Consider the following 18,874-nt stretch of genomic DNA (forward strand, 5'->3'; position numbering starts at 1 on the left):
TTGTTTTAGCGCTACTTAGGAGGAGAAGGACAATAATTAGTGGCACAGCATCATTGCATCTTGCCAGCAGGGGAGCTGAAATTACTGCGTTCAACCTGGTGTTGTGTTCCCATCAATGCTGATCGGACTCGGGTGTGAATGTTGATTGGACTCATTCCCATTGCATTAAAAATCCAGAAGTTAGCAGCGGGGTTTTTTTGGGCAGTGGGAATGAGGCTTTATTGAGAGTTTTATACTGTCACTGACTGCTGACTCCTTACTCCTCTTAACCAGCTGGAAGGGGCTGCAAGTAGTTAACAAATTACACATTTCCATAAATCATCTTTGCTGAAAAAAAACAAGAGACAACAAGTCTAAAGGCACCGAGTCTGTTTTAAGTTATATGCTTTTTTTACATCCATCATTCATGAAAAAACACTGCACACAGAAATCTTGTACACTGACTCCAAGTATTTTATTGTTCTATTTGTTGCAGAACTTTGCACTATAAAACAAAGACACATTTGCTCCCTTGCTTCCCTCCACTGGAACTATCCCTGGCTGTCACCACTGTCTCTCCGTGTCTTGCATTTGGCACAGCTGCTACCTGAAGGGACTGAGCTGTCCTCTCCCTCTGTCCCTCTCTGTCTCCACACTGTCACTGTCTCTCTGTCTGTGTCCGATCTACATCCTCCTCCTCGTTACCTTATCATCCTCATGAATATTACTATCTGATCTGTTGAAAGTGAGCTATCTAATTTTTGAAAGGATACCGTGCAACCCATTCCTCTGTCTTGTTGCAGGTGTGTCCCACCGCCACATTTTCTTCACAGCTTCTTGGTACACCAACACTCTAAATGCAAAACAATGCAGAATATTAAGTCTGTTCAGAAAACTTAAATGACAGAAGCTTTGGAGTCACTGTGTAAATGCAATTGACACAGCATGAGGTTTATAGGTATAGATATGTGACAATTTTGGACCAAAAAAAATACAGACTTGGCGTGCAAAGGCCTTTACCGTTTTTGCTGGTCATTTTTTTGCCGTCATTATTGCTAAAAAACTGACATCCATAGAAAAATTTGGAAACCACACAATTGTGCTGTTGCGGTATCAGGTACCGTAAACAAGAGGAGGACCCAAGAGCAAACACAGAAAAGGGGTTAAATCATATAACAATGATTTTGATATGCGTAGGGAATGAATGAAGGGATTGGTATTGAGGGAACGAGTCCAGTGGCTGAGATGGCAGAGGAGGCTGGATGTCATATGCTGTGAAGCCCTTTGAGGGAAATTGTGATTTGTGATAATGGACTTTCTGGATAAATTGACTTGACCTGGTAAAAAATAAGTAAAGATTATTTTATATGAGATTAATAAAATAATATCTAGTACCAAACAGTAACTTTAATACATCCATTTATTTTTACTTAGATAGTTATTTAAACCATTTTAACAAAGAAAATTCAGCTAAATGCAGAACTCTTTGATTTTTAGTTCTTTCAGTCAGGTGTGTGTATAAAACAGTGTCATCTGTGTAGAACTGAACAAAACAGTTACAGTACATTTGTGGTAGATCTTGAATAAAAAATAAGAAAAGCAATAACCCCAACATACACTCACCGGCCACTTTATTAGGTACACCTTGCTAGTACCGGGTTGGACCCCCTTTTGCCTTCAGAACTGCCGTAATCCTTCATGGCATAGATTCAACAAGGTACTGGAAACAGTCCTCAGAGAGTTTGGTCCATATTGACATGATAGCATCACGCAGTTGCTGCAGATTTGTCGGCTGCACATCCATGATGCGAATCTCCCGTGTAACGAGTGGTTATTTGAGTTACTGTTGCCTTTCTATTAGCTCGAACCAGTCTGGCCATTCTCCTCTGACCTCTGGCATCAACAAGGCATTTTCGCCCACAGAACTGCCGCTCACTGGATATTTTCTCTTTTTCGGACCATTCTCTGTAAACCCTAGAGATGGTTGTGCGTGAAAATCCCAGTAGATCAGCAGTTTCTGAAATACTCAGACCAGCCCGTCTGGCACCAGCAACCATGCCACGTTCAAAGTCACTCAAATCACCTTTCTTCCCCATTCTGATGCTCGGTTTGAACTGCAGCAGATCGTCCTGACCATGTCTACATGCCTAAATGCATTGAGTTGCTGCCATGTGATTGGCTGATTAGAAATTTGCGTTCACGAGCAGTTGGACAGGTGTGCCTAATAAAGTGGCTGGTGAGTGTATATCCTTGTGGTACACCTTTCTTTACGATTGATCAGGCTAATTGAGTCCTTATACTTTTTTTCCATGCTTTGAAATTCAAGAGGTTATTTGAGTGTGCAGTTTGGCGCTCCAGCAAAATTATGGATTGCACCTTTAAATCTATACTAAATATATACATGCAAAGCACTGCATAGTGATGTGTCGTTTAGAGCAAAATACTTCTTTGTGGAGGAGCTGAAGGTATTAGGTAAGATTATAATTGTGATTGTGTTATATTTCAGATATCACCATGATCAATGGAAATGTGCTAAATTTTTTATCGGTTGCTGAGGGAGATGGCTTGGTTGGTGGGTGAGCTGTTGTTGCGAAAGAAAGTACAGGCCACAAGTTGAAAAAGTCAGCATCTGGTGAAGGAATCACTGTCTCATTGGCATTTATCAACAGTCCTATCAACCACCTGCAGCTGTGTTATAGTCATTTTCTGTTGTGGAAAATCTCAATGGGCCATACTGGTGTCAATGTTTCACCAGAAACCTGCTCAAATGAACCTGACAGCACTGTGTGCTACCTGCTGCTCCGTTATTTAGAATGCAATAATTGTACAGCTATCAGCGTATTGAAAAATTGCATCATTGTGTCCTTTTATTCATGTGTCATTTGGCACTAAAATGATGCAGTAGATTGCAGCACACCCAGTACCAACACATTTCTACGCAGCTTTAATTTAAGTGTACAAACAATAGTAATACAAGCGTAAATTGTGAAATTCAGGCATTAAGTCATTCTCAGCAATATTTTCTCATAATCATGTAATTGTCTGTCCCCACTCTGTGAAGGAGTGACACCATTGTGATTAGATACAGAGTTGTATGAATAATTCAAGGTGAGTTTTCAATGTCAAATTCTTTGCACAGAGAGCAGTGCAAGTGTTGCAGGATGATACTCACTTCAGTGGTGTTTTCACTGAGAGGACATAAGCACATTATGTCAGCTTTGATAGATTAATTTGTCAGTTGTAAGATGTGCAAACTCATTCACATCTATGTCAGATCCGAAGATGTGGAGGTGAATGTACAAGTTTCCCAAATGTTTGTTGACAGCCACTGTTGAGAATTATATGACGAGCTGCTCAGACAAGCAGCTGCAGTCAGTGCGTCTCCAGACAAAGCTCTGCTATTTGAAGCATGACTGATGCCGTACGGAACAAAGACAAGTTGTGCTGCCTGGGTCTGTTTTTTCTTACTTTATTCTTGCAGTTGTGACTTACCAGTAATTATGTTTCTTATGGTTCTCACTAATGAACAGAATTCTCACCTCTTAAAGATCTGGCAAATGATTCTTTCATATGCAAGTCTAATTCTAGGTTAAGCAAAGTACTTTATCTTTATCTCTTAATACCATACTGACTTTAAGTGTTAAATCCTGACTTTTTCTGAATCCAGCTATTGCCAAAACAGTGCTCCGAATTTATGATCAGTCCAGTTTGTGCCAAAGCACTCTGGCACTCAGAGTGAGTGCTTCCGACCACACCCTGTTGAAAGAAGTGTTGAGGGATTTCAGTTCGGCTGTTAAATTAGTATCAAATGACAACTGACTTTGAATGTTTGATTGGCTATATCCATATTACTTGCTATGGATCCAGGGTAAACCACATCCAAATCAACCTAGCTTTAGGAACTGTGAAAAAAACTAAAATGACAATATTTCAAATTTGGATTGAGGCTAATATCTGATAATTTGTTTATGCTTTTTATAATGTATGTAAGAGCCTAATTTACATATTAAGAAAGGTTTAATGATCTGGGTTCACAGAGGCTTCAAACATGAATTCTGTTTTTAAAAAATAATACCATTTATAGAATGAAACGTGCCAAGAGCGTCCTCCTTCACAGTCGACCTTGCTTGTCAAAAATGGGATGTGGCTCCACTGCAGTCCACTTTAGACGATGTGGAACACTATGATTGGCTTACAGACATCCCATCAAGTAAGCATTTGGGTAGAATCAGCTGACTGTAATGATAGATCTAGATATCCTAAAAAACTTAAGTCCATTGGAGCAGATGGGAGATCTTAAACTATCTTTTAGTGATTTTTTAATCAGAAGTTAAATTTTAATGTGCCAATTTCAGTCTTTTCTGTTTAGAAAAAGTTCTTGTATGTTTGCTGGTATGTATATAAAATATAATATTTGTAAAGTCTAGCTTCCTCTATTTGCAATATTTTGTAGAATATGTTCATATTTCTGGAACGGGTTTCGGTTCGTGGGCGGGGGCCCTTCTGTGCGGAGTTTGCATGTTCTCCCCGTGTCTGTGTGGGTTTTCTCAGGGGTCTCCGGCTTCCTCCCACAGTCCAAAAACATGCAGCTTAGGTTGATTGGTGACTCTAAATTGCCCTTAGGTGTGACTGTGAGCGTGTATGGTTGTCCATCTATATGTGTCGGCCCTGCGATAGTCTGGCGACCTATCCAGGGTGTACCCCACCTTCCACCCGATGACAGCTGGGATTGGCTCCAGCCCCCCGCGACCCTTACGAGGACAAGCGGTTACAGAAAATGACTGACTGACTTCATATTTCTTAATGGGTACAGAATATATTATTTTGTATCATACATAAACTCTGTCTAACAAATGAACAAAAACACTCTGCAGTATCAGTACCTGCCAGAGACACATGCTAAATATGTGTACTCTGTAACAGTCAGTAGGCAGCCTGTCCGTGTTGTCCCCTGCCTCTGGCCTAATACATGCCGGACTGCAGCCTCCCATGACCCTGACTAGCATTAACAGATAAAGAAAATGGATGGATGGACCTTCTTCTAATATAATGCAGTGCAACACAACAGCACCGTAGAGCTCAGCCTCAGATATTGAGCTGAATCCATCCTCTCTGACAGAGTATCAAGAAAAATCGAACAAATGCTTCAGAAAGGCATAGTTTGACGCAGAGCTGTTATGATGAATTGAGTGAGATTGTATCACGCTTGATGATATTATGTAGTTTTGCATAACGAAAGCCTTTTTTTTCCCGCTTCCCCTGATGCTATCTGTAATCATTACCCATACCATGGCTTCCCTTAAAAATCCATCTTGAGTTTGGTCCACATTAATCAGCCGAGCCCAAGAAAGGAAATGAGAGTGGAGCAACAGCTGCCCTGTTCTCTCTCTACAAAGATTAAAGGCTCAGCGTGGCTCGTTTGGAATTAAAATTTCATTCACTATAACATTACCCTGATGAAGCAGTGGGAGATTCAACAACAAAACATGTGACTGATGTTCTATTGCCAAATCAAGGGAGCCGACTGAAAACAAAAGGGCTCGAGATAAATAATAAATCTCTGTTTCCTTCACCACACCACCTCCATCTATCCTGTTCGCCAGAGAAAAAGAAGCTCCTGCCTTTATGGAGAAACTGCCTGTGGAACCCTCCACTCAAAGACTGTTTTGCTCTCACACAAGCTCTTTGCATCTGGAAGTGACTAATACTCTATTAGATAAAAGCTCGACTTGCTTTGAATATGCTCATTTTTCATCAGCTCATGCATATTTCAGCTCTTAAAACCGTCTTCTGTCTTCTGCATCTATGGGTTTTTCCGCTAAAAGGTCTCATTGATTCACTCATCTCTCCTCCTCACTCGATGAAAATGAAGAATTTATAAGTTCTCCCTTTTTTCTCTAGCTTTTTTGTTGGATCAAAGTTAATGTGTCACTTTATAGAACTTCACAGAACGTGAAAAACTGTGTGTTGCTGTGTCGATACACTCTCGTGCACTGTATGCATATGCATGGGTGTGTTTCATACAGTTGTATATGTCCATTTGGAGTTGGGTGCTAAGCTTGGGCAGTATGTAATATTTCATACCTTCATAACCTTCCTGAAATTTCACCTGGTTATATTGTATATGACGGTGTGGTGGCGGTAAGAGAGTGTGTTACTTACTTACATACTTATTTTTAGACTCATAAATACACAACAGAAACCCACAAAATGTGAAGAAAAGTAATATTCTCACATCTATTTTCCTTATTAAACAGATAAACCCTATTGATCACTGAACAGTTTTTTAATATATCCTGGTTGTAGATTATTTTTAGCATTAAACATTATTTGTGCTGTTTGAAATTCCACAAGATCTGCAAATGTGAATACTCTTGACGGTAAGAATAATGAGTAAGTGTGATCCAGATATCCAACATTGTGAATGATCCATATTTATCTCTTTTAAAAAAGGTGAATGAATGTAATGAAGATTTGTAGTTGTTGCCCAAACCTCCGCGCAGTAATTTTATTTTTTTTTAAATTATTTTTCTGGCATTTTTTTTTAGCCTTTATTAGAGAGTACAGATCAGTAGCATGAAAGGGGGAGAGAGAGTGGGGACGGCATGCAGTAAATCTTGATATGGTAAAAGTATTTAACTGTAGAGAAAGTGAACTGCTTTCTGATCCAGAACCTGCTTTGCTTAGTTTAGTACTAAAATGCATCTTGATAGTTTAGTTAGTACATGTTTAATGTGCGATTTCCAGCTGATTCTTTTATGTATTGTTACCCCAAGAAATGTATTTTCATGAACTCTTTCAATTTCAACCCCATTTACCTGTATCCTTACTTTCTAAATAACCAAATAACATTACCTTTGTTTTTCAGTTTAATGATAATTAATTTCTATCAAACCATGCTTTCATTTTACTAATTACTTTGGCGATATCCTCCAATAGTTGTTTTAAATTCTCCCCAGAACAGAAAATATTTGTATCATCAGCAAATAATAATAACTTAAGTACAGTGGTTATTCAACAGAAACCAAATAAAACTCACCCAAATTGTCTTTGTTACCCTTGCAAGTGATCTAGTAAGTAAACAATCATCAGCTCAGGTTTGGTCCAAATAAATCCTTAATTCACCAAGATGTGAAAAAACATGCTGTTATTCCCCACAGTCTCTCTCTGCCTGCTGGCCGCCGGCAGTTTACAGTCCTGTAGCTTCTTCTTCCACCACTAGGTGTCACAGTGTCTTTCATTGCAGCTGCCTGTTCCACCAGTAGAGAATGGAAACTGAGCTCTAGTGGTGCTTGCTGTGTAGTACATACAAGGAGTTTAATATAAAGATGAAGATTATGAAAAATATACCTTCAGGATTTTGATATACCCTGTAATACCAGTATACCGCCAAAGCCTATTAGGTGCATGTTTTGTTTGTGTGTGTGTGTGCGTGCGTGTGTGTGTGTGTGTGTGTGTGTGTGTGTGTGTGTGTGTGTGTGTGTGTGCGCGCGCATATAAAAACTTCTTTTTTTTTGTCAAAACGAGCAGTCATGTGCTTGGGAACATACCCCTCCCAAGAATTTGTCACACCTTTCCAGATTTAGGCTTTCATTTCACACCCTCAGCACACACAGTGTTCCCATCCAAGCCTCTTGCTGTTAGCAAAGTGTGGTATATTTGTATAAGGGCTGAGAACATATTAGCAGATCTGATGACATCCTGTCAACACAATCACAGTAGGAGCAGAATAAAGAGGGAATGAATTCACTCTGATGTGTCATGCATGCAGCATCTTCCTACATCCTAAAAGTCAGTTGGTTTTTTTTTGTAAATTGCATCATTAATGAATAAATCCATCTGTTACATTTGTCAAGACCCAAAACCTTGTAGTTATGATGAACATAAGTAACTTGTAGGTTTCAGTATTGTTTGAATCAGTTCCAGCTTTAAAAGCAGCCTAACAGTCGCTGAAAATCTAGTTTTTGCTGACCTTAAGTCTCATCTTTCTGCAGCGATATACAGGTAATCCCATTGCCATTTTGACCGTTGTTTTGGCATTGCGTTTTGCGCGCATGAAACACCACTGGACGGCGTCAGGTGAGAATGCGGCCAGACAGAAACGTTTGTGGTGCTACTGCACACCAGTCGACAGCAGGACTGCACCTGCTGTGTCTGCATGTGCCTTCTTCCCCTAATCCTAATCATCCTTGCCAGCATGTGCACTTGTTGACGTCCAGGCATAGGTTGTTATGTGCTTTTGTTACCTAAACATAACCAAGTGCAGCATAATTGAGCCATGTGCTTTTGTTGACATCACAGTAGCAGCATCTCAGAACGCAAAAGAAGCAGAATAATACCTAGAGCATGATATGTAGACATGCAACTTATGACGACTTGTGATGAGAATGTGTTGGTACTCACACAGACGCCCTGTTTACACAGATGGCGCTATAGAGCTGCTATGAAGTCCCTTCTTTACGTCACCTTTGCTTTTTAAACACAGAAACAAACTGGTGACATCATGCTGCTTCAGTGTGTAATTTTGGACAGCATGCTAGCACCACAGAAGCAAAGGAGCATGACATTTAACACAATAGCGTCTGCCTCTAGTGTGACATATAACATATGAGTCAGCAGCGCTCTCTAAATAAAAACAATGGCATCAACATGTCAATAATAGTCATTTGCCTGGATGGTAAGGAGCTCCTAAATCTCATTGTTTTCCTGATTTGTGGACATTTACAATGCTGACTGCTGCCAGCTGCTTTTTGAATTTTCCCTGATGGGTCGCACATATCGTCAAAACCTCTCACCACTCATCCCGTCCATGATCCAAACCTGCTGGCTGTCCCTTTTAGATAGAACTTGATTCAGCTCTGTCACTTCCTTCGTTGCCGGCTCAAAGGCGGGACAGCTCTGTTCCTCCATTTAGTGATTGTGCTGTTTACACAGAATGGCAAGGTGGTATAACAACGCAATAGTCCTGCACGAATAGATACACTGTTTGGTGTGGTTGAATTTCTAACAGAGTACACAAACTTTCACCCTGTTCTTTTCTCTATCCCCCGAAACATTTCCAAAGGTCAGGGTATGTGGTCAAAGCTTAATTGACAGCCTTGCATATTTAATAATTTACAAGACTTTTAATGAGTTGGCTTGATTCCAGGTTTCTGATTGTGTGTGTGTTTGGTGTGAAAACGAGCTCTGCCAAACCAATTATAACGTCAACAAGACCATCAAAGACTCATCAAAATCCTCACTTTAAACTCTGAAGCAGTAACAAATACTGTCCCCTTTCTTGTTGCAGGCTTGTGTTTTATGATTTTAACATGAGACTTCCAGTGTTTATTCTGTTTACATTTTCTGTTTTAGGCCATGATGTTGATCACTCACAAATGTATCTTCCTCTTTATAGACCGTCTCGCTGCTCTGTTTTAAGGGTTTGTTTCTAGAAAGACTTACACTATGTTGTTTTTGACTCTTGATCCAGAGCTTCCTCTCTGGTGAGGTTGTTTTTGTTATTTAAATAAATGTACTTTTGTCAAACTGTTTCAAGGTGGGTTTCCATTACTGATTTGCTAAAAATTCAAGCAATATTTTTGAAATGTTTAAAAAACACAATTGCGAGATGATGTTCTGTGACGTCTCTGGTGATAACATTCCAAGAAGCACAGTGCTGGATGTCCAAAACACTAGCAGCATTTCTATTGCAGCCACTGCACTAGCTGTCATTATTTACATCCAAGGCCATGTAGGCGTGTTAACAAACAATAATGGAAAGGCAAGCCCCTTATATGCGAGAGCAGCCACATATAAACTGATTTATATATTCGCATTTTCAGTTTGCGCAATTTGAGAGTTAATGGAAACCCGCCTACTGTTACACTGCAATATCCTTTTAGGAGTAACTAGACTGTCTGTGAAATAAAGTGTGACTGTATGTTGTGAGTGAATGAAGACCCATCCCTCATTGTGTCTCATGTTCTAGGCTAGTCAAGAACCTTTTAACAGACGAGACGGGGCTGGTCCCGTCCACTATACTGCAAACAGCATCTGAAGGAGGTCACTCATTCAGTAACACTACATCTGACTAACACTGGCAGCCTTGCTGTAACACAGTCACCCACCCACTCCCTCCTCCGCTCCTTTACTCCAACGTCTGCAGTCGCTCCCTCACTCTCTCACATGGCAGTTGGGCCAGGGGGGGATCAGGAGGGATTGGGAGGTCCTGGGCAGGCCACTGCTCTGGGAGAGGGAGGGACAGTTGGATGAGGTTCAGGTTGGATGGAAGGATGGAGCAGACGGGGACCAAAGTGCTTTGGCTTGTTGTGTTGAATAATCAGAGCATGATGTCACCTATTGCAGAACATTGCCTTAACTACACTATCCTCATGATTTTTCTGTTTCTCTCCAACCCAATTTCCAGAAAAAATGTTGGCACTGTACGTTAATGCACGGATAACTTACATTTGCACATTATCATGTAGCAAATATGTTGAACTTGTTCACTCATGCTCATTGTTTCATTGAGACTTTGCTTAACTAGTGGCTAGATTTATGCACAAAGAACACTTGGTTCTGGTTAGGAAAAGACCATGATTTGGCTCAAAATACTCAGTTTAGGGGCACAGTCCCTGCTTGAAACAGTGTTGTCTGTATATGCCAACTGCTTTTCACAGCACTAGCAAAACACCCACATTTGGTGGCTAAAAAGCCACTGGAGACAAAGCAGTGTGTCACTTTAAAAATGTTGAGATGATGCATATGAAATGCACAAATGTAACATCCGTGATTTGCAAAAACTTACAATGTTAAGACAAACATTTTCTTCTGGTGACTTGGCTTCGCTCTCTTTTTTCTTATTCTCTTACTCTCTCTATTATTAATGCTCTGAGTGGACGTAGGAAGAAAGAACTTTTATTTTGAGGCCACCAAAATGTACAATCTCATTGGCCTTAGATTACACATTACAGACAAAAGTAACACCTGCACACGTACTCCATGCCAAGTTGAATGGAGACAATGCTTTAATTCTACTTTGTCAGGCCAAAAAATAAATAAATAGAAAATAATAATTATTTTGACCTGATGAAGATTCAAGATCTGTCATGACCCTGGGTTTTTATTTGTACCTTGGGTTTTTTGTTGCCTGTTTTTTCTTGTTTGTGTATTTATCCATTGTTAGTCTATGTCCTGATTTATTTTATTTTATCTCCTCATGTGTCATGTCTTGTGTTACTTCCCACCTTGTGTGTTTCCTGCCTGTTTTCTGTCACACCTGTCTTATATCTCTCTCGTTTGTCCTTCCCTGTTCCCACAGTCTTCATACTTCAGTCTTGCATACTTTTTCTTTTTACTTTATTAGGCACTGTGGCTGCCCTTACAAAGTACATACTCTTGCGTGCAGTATACACACAATCAGGAAATTCTACTTCTTCATAACACTGTGCCCTGAACTTTAACCCTCTGTCTTATATATATATGTATATTCTGTTCCCATGGAGATAAAACACCATTCACCAAACTCAGCAGAGACAGAGGTCAACCCAGAGTGCTCTGCTGTTGCCACTTTACAATGTTTAACTTTTAAGTTATAACTGTATACACTGTGGATTTTAACAATTTATATTTATTTAAAAAGCCTACATTTCTCTATCATTATTTTTTTTGTTGTTCATAATCTATATGATTATTTTGTTTACTTAAACCATGCGTATTATTACCATCCGACTGGTCATCAGTCACTTGAATGCACTGTCATTTCGGTTTCTGTCAGCTGTCAATAAGCTGTCAAAATGTGACAAATCTTACGCTGAGCAGAGGATTGTGGGTCAAACTAGCCAGAAAAGCATGCATGCCTGCATACTGCAAAATCCAGCCGGATGTAGTAGAACATCCTGGTATTTTTGGCATACTGCGTTTGACATACAATGTATTGAGATATACTAAATCTTTTTTTTTTTTTTTTTGCACCTATATGGTGTTAGTAAGGGCACAGGAACACTCAATCTTGTTTTCTCCACCCTAGTGTTCCCTACCGTACCCTTGTTGTCAATATCTCTGTTTTCTGTCTGTTTTCTCTGTCTCTGTGACCTTTTTCTTCAATGCACACTGCTTTTTGATAGCCTTGAACCTACATGACGTGTGTATAATTCTCTCTTAACTTAAATTACGCGTCAATGTTTTCTCCTTTTGAATTTTTATTTTGTCATTTCATTTTCATATAACTACAGATGCAATGGACAGCTGATCAATCAGTTGATCTTTGAATCAAGTCCCTATACATTTAATAATCAAAAACATGATTTAGAGTTTGGAATTTTAACCCTTTAAATGCCAAGTTTTTGTCATGATGCCCCTATGTTGCTGATGAAAAAAAAACAGAATAAATTAAATATTTCCTTTTTTTTAAATTGATCACAGTCTGGGATATGTCAATCATTAGCAACAACATTGATTGTGACAGTGCACCTAATGGAAACAGTATGCACTTTCTCCATATGCCAAATATGGTAAAAGAAAAAAAAAATCATCAGCCGGAAAATAGTAAAAATGAATGACCCCCAGAACTAATACACTAAATAGGTTTCAGTGGTGCATTTTTTGCACTTAACAGTCTGAATGTAACAATTCAGTTTCCATGTATTTTAGACTTACTGTAGGAGCTGAGCTGGAAATTCCAAGATTAAACAAAAATTCACACTTTTGCCAAAATGTATGCCAAATGTATGAACACAGCCAAAATTATTTAAAAAATGAGAATGAGAAGCGCATAACAGTTCCTAAGGGTTGAATAAGTGAGCTGTGAGCTCGATATACCTTTTATATTAGTCTGGACCTTACATGAAATTTGATCACAGATTTTATATCCTAATACTTTGCTGATGATTTCATGCTTTAGTGCCACAAAATAGACTTAATCTTACAAGACAGCCACTCCTTCGCTCTGGGCTTTCTCTATTCTCTCCCTCTTTTCTCTCTCTGTCCTTAATCCATCTCTCCATGACCTCCTCCCTCTCATGCCGGCTTGAGGGCTGGTCCTTCAGGTGTTTGTCGTGGCCTTGCTTGTTTTGTCGCTGAACTATGTCCGCCAACAACTATCCTTTGATTTCACCCACTTGCCCTTCTTTTCTCTTCCTTTTATCTCTTCCGTCTTCTGTTTTGAAAGGGTTTTTTATAGTTGAGGAGGACAGAGCTCCACACTCAGCAGTTAATCTTCAGTATTTTGGTTAAGTGAGGCCATTTACAAAAAGCCCTCTTCACCTGTCTGTGTCGATTGCCCACGTCTACCCTCCCTATAATTCTTTGTGCATTCTATTGGCTGATATTATTGCAGATATCGAACGCCTCACTATTATGTCTCCTTGTTTTACACTCCTATTAAAGCTGAATTGTTTGGTGTGTGATGTTTTATTGGCACTGCAGTCCCAGCTGTGCATCCCTCTTCTTAAACGCTGTGTTTGAATGCCACAGTTTGTCCACATTTGCTTGTTTTGTCTATTATGTAATTGTACTTCAAGCTAAAGCTGACTCAAATCTTTTTTGTTTTTCCAGATATCTTCAGTGATCTGTGTACAGCAGCACTCTCTGACTCCGACGACAATGAAGCCAGTACGTGGGGAGATGTGTCTCAGGATAGCAGATAAACATAGCTGACTATTGTAGTTTCATTACATTGGACTACAAACATGTTTGTTGGATCACAAACATTTTTTTTCAACTGTAATTTCTGAAGCTGGACTTTGAATATCAAGTTTTTCTACTTGTAGTTCTTCATGTTGGACTGCGAACATGGCCTGCTATTGTTTTTCAACTGTACTTTTTCATGCCTCTGGAAAAAGCTGGAACCTTAACATGCCTGAATGCCACAGTGGGAAAGCCATATTAGACTTTTTATTCAAGGAAGTATCTGCTGCCGTCTGTGGAGAACTGAAGACTGCACGAATGTGGACAACGAACTTTTAAGTTGGATGAATTCAGACTGTAATGCAGAATGTCCAGTTCCCAATGGGCTGGGCTGAATCCCTGAAAATTCAAATCCCATTTCTGACTTTGATAATCTTAGCGCAAGTTATTCGTTCCATGTGCTGGTTGTGAGCACGCCTTGGCAAGGTGCCCTGTTTTGCAGCTACACTGCTCTGGAGCAAAACTTTCTTAGACCAGATTCTGCCCCTGCTTCAGCAGCTTCGACTTTTCAGGCACTCACAGCTGCTGCAGTCTCCACAAGAACCTCCACTTTGTCTTTTTTGCCTTTCTTCTCCCTGGTAGAGCTCTCACGTAACATCATCACATTGCATTAGATATATTATCTCAACTTGCCCTTTCTCACACTCAGTAGACTCGCAAATAATCGGTATAAATTGCTACAGATATATCCTTTTTATATTTGAATTTATACACCAGTCGTTCTTCTCTGTGCATCCAAGGAGAAAATAAATACTTATTTTAAATATTGTTTAATCTATCTGTGGAGAACTGTCATACTGCTGTCATACTGGGGATCAATGAACACTCATAAAGTTGGGTCAGTAATGCCCCTTTTGGCACACAGAACCATGACATGTACTCAGAAAGGTTAACATTTAGTGGTCAAATGGAACAGCTTTTTGCAGATCCAGATGTGGTTCTCTCCTATAATGCATTAACATATTCATGTATAGCAAACATAACAACAATGTAGGTGATTTTGGAATATAAATTTATCTATTAATTTTCACTTGGGGGCATGAGCTGACTTATACATTTTAAATGGCTCACATGTCAGAAACCTATTTACACACTGGTCAGACATGAAGTTACATTGGAACTGATTCAGAGTCATCCAGTTCATGGTATTTCTGAGTGCTATATCATAAGAAAGTAGACTTGCTTGAGTTTCTTGAAGACATTTCAAGTCTCATTTCAGAGGCTTCTTCTACTGACTGACTTGTCAAGAGTCGCAGGCTTTAAAACCTGTGTGGGTGTGAACCCTTATAGAGTCATTAAGGTTTCATGTGAACTTAACGACTCTGTAATATCACTTCCCCACCAAAATTATAGAGCGCACATGGGTTTTTCCAAACACAGGTAAACCAGTTAAATATAAGCTATAGACTGCTTTTTCCATTGCCGGTAGAGCAGAGCTGTGTATGCTACTCAGCAGCAGACAAGTGTGCCTTTTGTGTGTGCAGGGTTTGGTTTGGTGTGTCTGTTTGACATCACGGAGGAACAGGTAAACAGTAGAAAGCAACATGGACAAGATCTGTGAAAACTTTATGGTGGTTACTTATTAGCAGATAAGCTCCCAAAATTGTGAAAATTCTGCACTTTTTGAGAAAAGCATGAAATTTCTAACATAGTTAGGGCATACCAAAATATTTTCAGGTGTGGAGGGAAGACAGATTTGACCTCTGGGGACCATGAGAGGTCTACGGTTAACTGTTACATAGGCCCAAGTACAGCAATTTATTTATTATTTACTGACATATGACATATATCACTGTTAATATAATTTATGCATTTACATTATATATATATGTGTGTGTGTGTGTGTGTGTGTGTGTGTGTGTGTATATATGTATATGTATATATATATATGCACTGCATTGTGAGATGATGTGGTCCATCTGACAGTCAAGTCAATTCAATTTTATTCATAAAGCCCATTATCACAAATCACAATTTGCCTCAGAGGGCTTTACAGCATACAACATCCCTCTGCCCTTACACAGAGTAGGTCAAGAGATGTACAGAGATCACATGTGCTGCTGATGTAAAGGCAGAGAGTAGAGGCATCCAAGATGCAATTTCTTATCTCTCTTACTTATTCAATCTCTCTTTAAAACTCAGAGCAGACTAACTTGGAATAATGTTGTGTGTTGGCATGTCATTGCATTTAGCCAGTTAAGGAGCTGAAATTAGCGCATTCACTCAGATGTTGTATTCCTGTTGATGCCGATCGGAGCTAGAGGTGACTACTAGAGAGTCATTTGGCCTGGGTGTGAATACCAATTGAGATGTTTGCATGTGTTTGTGGGGTTTTTGTGCAGCGGAAATGACACTAAAGAAAGTTAAGCAAGTCCAGTTGCCTGTGATATAGCACTTCACATTTGGATTTTTGTCTCTGGCAACCTGACAAATGTAAGTCAAATATTAACTGTCCTTCTAGGTTTTGGTCTTCAACAACTTATAATAACTAGATACATTTACAGTGTCTTGACCAGCTGGTTGCTAGCTTTGTCTGTCTGCCCTTTGCTACCAAAACAGGTTCTGTGCATCTCATATAGGGTAGCTGGTTTGCCTAAAGCTGCTTTCTGCTGTGTCCAGAAACAAGGTTGACAGTGGTAAGACCAGCCTGTGAGTTCAGGCCATAAAACAAACAAAAAGAGTTCAAAGAGGCCATGCAGATTCATCAAGCTGAGTGTCACTGCAATTGGGGGACTGTTCTCTGTGGATTTGTCTCTACAGGCTAGCCTTTTCACACTACACGTAGTCAAGGAGTCTGCGTCAAGGATGCTGCTTTTAAAAGCAACGTATACTGTGACTGTTTACTATGTGCAACAATTGAGAAAACCTTATTCTCAAGTAATTCCCTCTTCGGCTAATGACTGCTTAATTATTTTTCAACAGAAAATGCATTTAAGAAATGTATTTATTCATTATAGATGCACAGTGAATAGCAGACTGAAGAAGCCAACTGGGTTTTGATGGAAATTAAGCATAACTGCAGCACATCTCTTGTTTCGATGAATGGGGCGGTGGTGTAAATCATGTTTTAGGAAACAAATTTATCTCGGTGACATGTTATGCTATTTAGACTCATCTTTACATAATCTCTACATAATGAGCTTTTTACTGGCAAGCTTTTTGAGAACATTTTATAATTTGAGTCACTGCATGCCTGCTGCTATTTGTAGGCAGGAAATATTCAAGCATTGTGTTTCTGATATGTGTGCATTATGTACAATAACTCAGATGATATGCTATTCAGGTAATCACAAACCTAAACTCAATGTATAGACTTAAAATAAGTGTGAGAAAGCTAATTTTTACCGCATAATATTCAAAATATTGTTTTAATTCATGCATACAGATCTCTTCATGTCCTGATGGTTTATCTGTGCATCCAAACAGCACCGGCTTGTGGTAGGCCATGGCTCATAGCTCATGGTTAGCAGAGTTCGGACAAATACTTGATCAGAGACCAGACTGATTGTACACTAACCTTGAAATTCATGAAATGATTTGAACATTGTTTTTTTTTTTTGCAGAATCCAAGCAATAGCTCAGTGTTGTTACAGCTTGGCTTTGCAGCAGAGTTACCAGAGCTCTTACACCAGTGTTTTTGTTACTGAGATATTAACATTTTTTTTAGCCATTTTTGAGCATTGCAACCATAAGTCAAGTAGGCTGAAAAGCAGCAAAGTTACAGGCTATTTTCTGCAAGTGATTTTTCAGGGAAATGCTTTTTTAGCAAGCAGCACTTGGGCTGTTTCCTAACATCAGCTGTATAGGTTTCACCTTTTCAGAGAGGAAAATAGCACTGTACACTGGAGGTTCATTCATGGAGAGGGTCGGGAGGACATTTCAGTAAATGTAAATAATCATCAGTGGTAGTCTAATATTGCATATTATTTGGTGTAGTTCCATTTTCTGTATGACTGCTGTATTGTTGTACACCATTCTCCCTCAGAGGGTTTTCGGCATTGTATTGCATTTCTACTGACAGACTGAATTCTAGAGGATGTTCACTGATAAATTACAAACAGCAGCACTGTATTTACAGTCACGTCACAGGAAGGGTAATTTACATTTACTCTGTAAGAAACCAAAAGGAAATCAAAAGACAATACCTTCGCTTAATGACTGAAAACACGCAAGAATGTAAGGCTTAGATACTGGGATCAGTCATTGAAAACAAGTCAGAGTTCAAGCACGTTGATTTTGATAAGCAATTAAAAATAAATGGATGATGGATGGATGGATGGAAGGATTGATGGGTGGATGGGTAGATGGATGGAAAGATATTTTGACACTAACCTGGTTACCAACTGTAACAGAAGGCAGAACTCATAAAATCATATACATTCATATTAGTCTCATTGTAAAGACACACATTCCTCTTGACATGCTGTATATTTTGTTCATCCTATGCTAAATGAAAAATATTGTATCTTTGTAAAGAAATATTTCTATTGTACTGCATCCTGCTGGAATTTTGTCATTTAACTCTATTATAGAATGTATCAATTCTGTATATTGTAAAAACCTGTTATTGTAATGTACATATTGATTTATTGTCATAATATGCATCTACAATATGAGTTTGTTTTTTTTGTGTTTTAAACTTAGTTCATTGGTCCAAACTTAAAAATGCATGCAAGACTGAGATTTGATACAGAGAGGGGCTCGATTTAAAAAATAAAGACCACATTTCCTATAAATCGTGTTACATCCTCTTCAGAAAGTAATGGTGGTAATGGAATACTTTATGTGCTCTCATCTCATTCTAACTCTGACATAACGAGCCAGCTACCTGCCGGTTTCAGTTCTGACGTTATGTGATGGCATGTCAGTTAACATTATGTTACATGCATTGTGTCTTTTCAAAATGCATTACCATTTTTTAGGGAAATGTACAGTTTCTGCTCCTTAGATGCATACAATCTTTTTCAAAATAAACTTACAACAGAGGTGAAACGCCTCATTCCTTGGTTTACTTTTTATGTTTACAGGCAACAAAACTCTATAATTAGGTTTAGAAAAAAATATTGTATGGCATGTGATTGTTGCTAATATATAATATATAATATATAATATAATATATAGCACACTACGTTGTCTTCATAATAACCCCACCAATTTTCGGTTTCACACAGAAAACAAACAGTTAATAATTATTATATTATTTTTAAGCAATTTTTTCCAAATCTTG

At 38.9% G+C, this 18,874-nt stretch overlaps 1 protein-coding gene across 4 annotated transcripts in view; it reads left to right on the forward strand.

The window, feature by feature from the left end:
* The window catches only part of mcf2l2 (MCF.2 cell line derived transforming sequence-like 2), a 204,101-nt gene extending 185,462 nt beyond the window's left edge, over nt 1-18,639 (forward strand). For 3 of the 4 annotated variants that reach the window (XM_042512814.2, XM_088077380.1, XM_088077379.1), the window contains exons 34-35: nt 9,950-10,023; nt 13,516-18,639. In XM_042512814.2, the coding sequence (XP_042368748.2) occupies nt 9,950-10,023; nt 13,516-13,607 (166 nt within the window). In that variant the 3' untranslated portion in view covers nt 13,608-18,639. The remainder of the gene's footprint in view (nt 1-9,949; nt 10,024-13,515) is intronic. The other variant, XM_088077381.1, reaches the window with a different exon arrangement.
* The last annotated feature ends 235 nt before the right edge of the window (nt 18,640-18,874 follow it).

This window comes from Plectropomus leopardus, chromosome 5 (genome assembly GCF_026936395.1).
Source record: "Plectropomus leopardus strain MGB_pleo_1.0 chromosome 5, ASM2693639v1, whole genome shotgun sequence".
Taxonomy (NCBI): Eukaryota; Metazoa; Chordata; class Actinopteri; order Perciformes; family Serranidae; genus Plectropomus; species Plectropomus leopardus.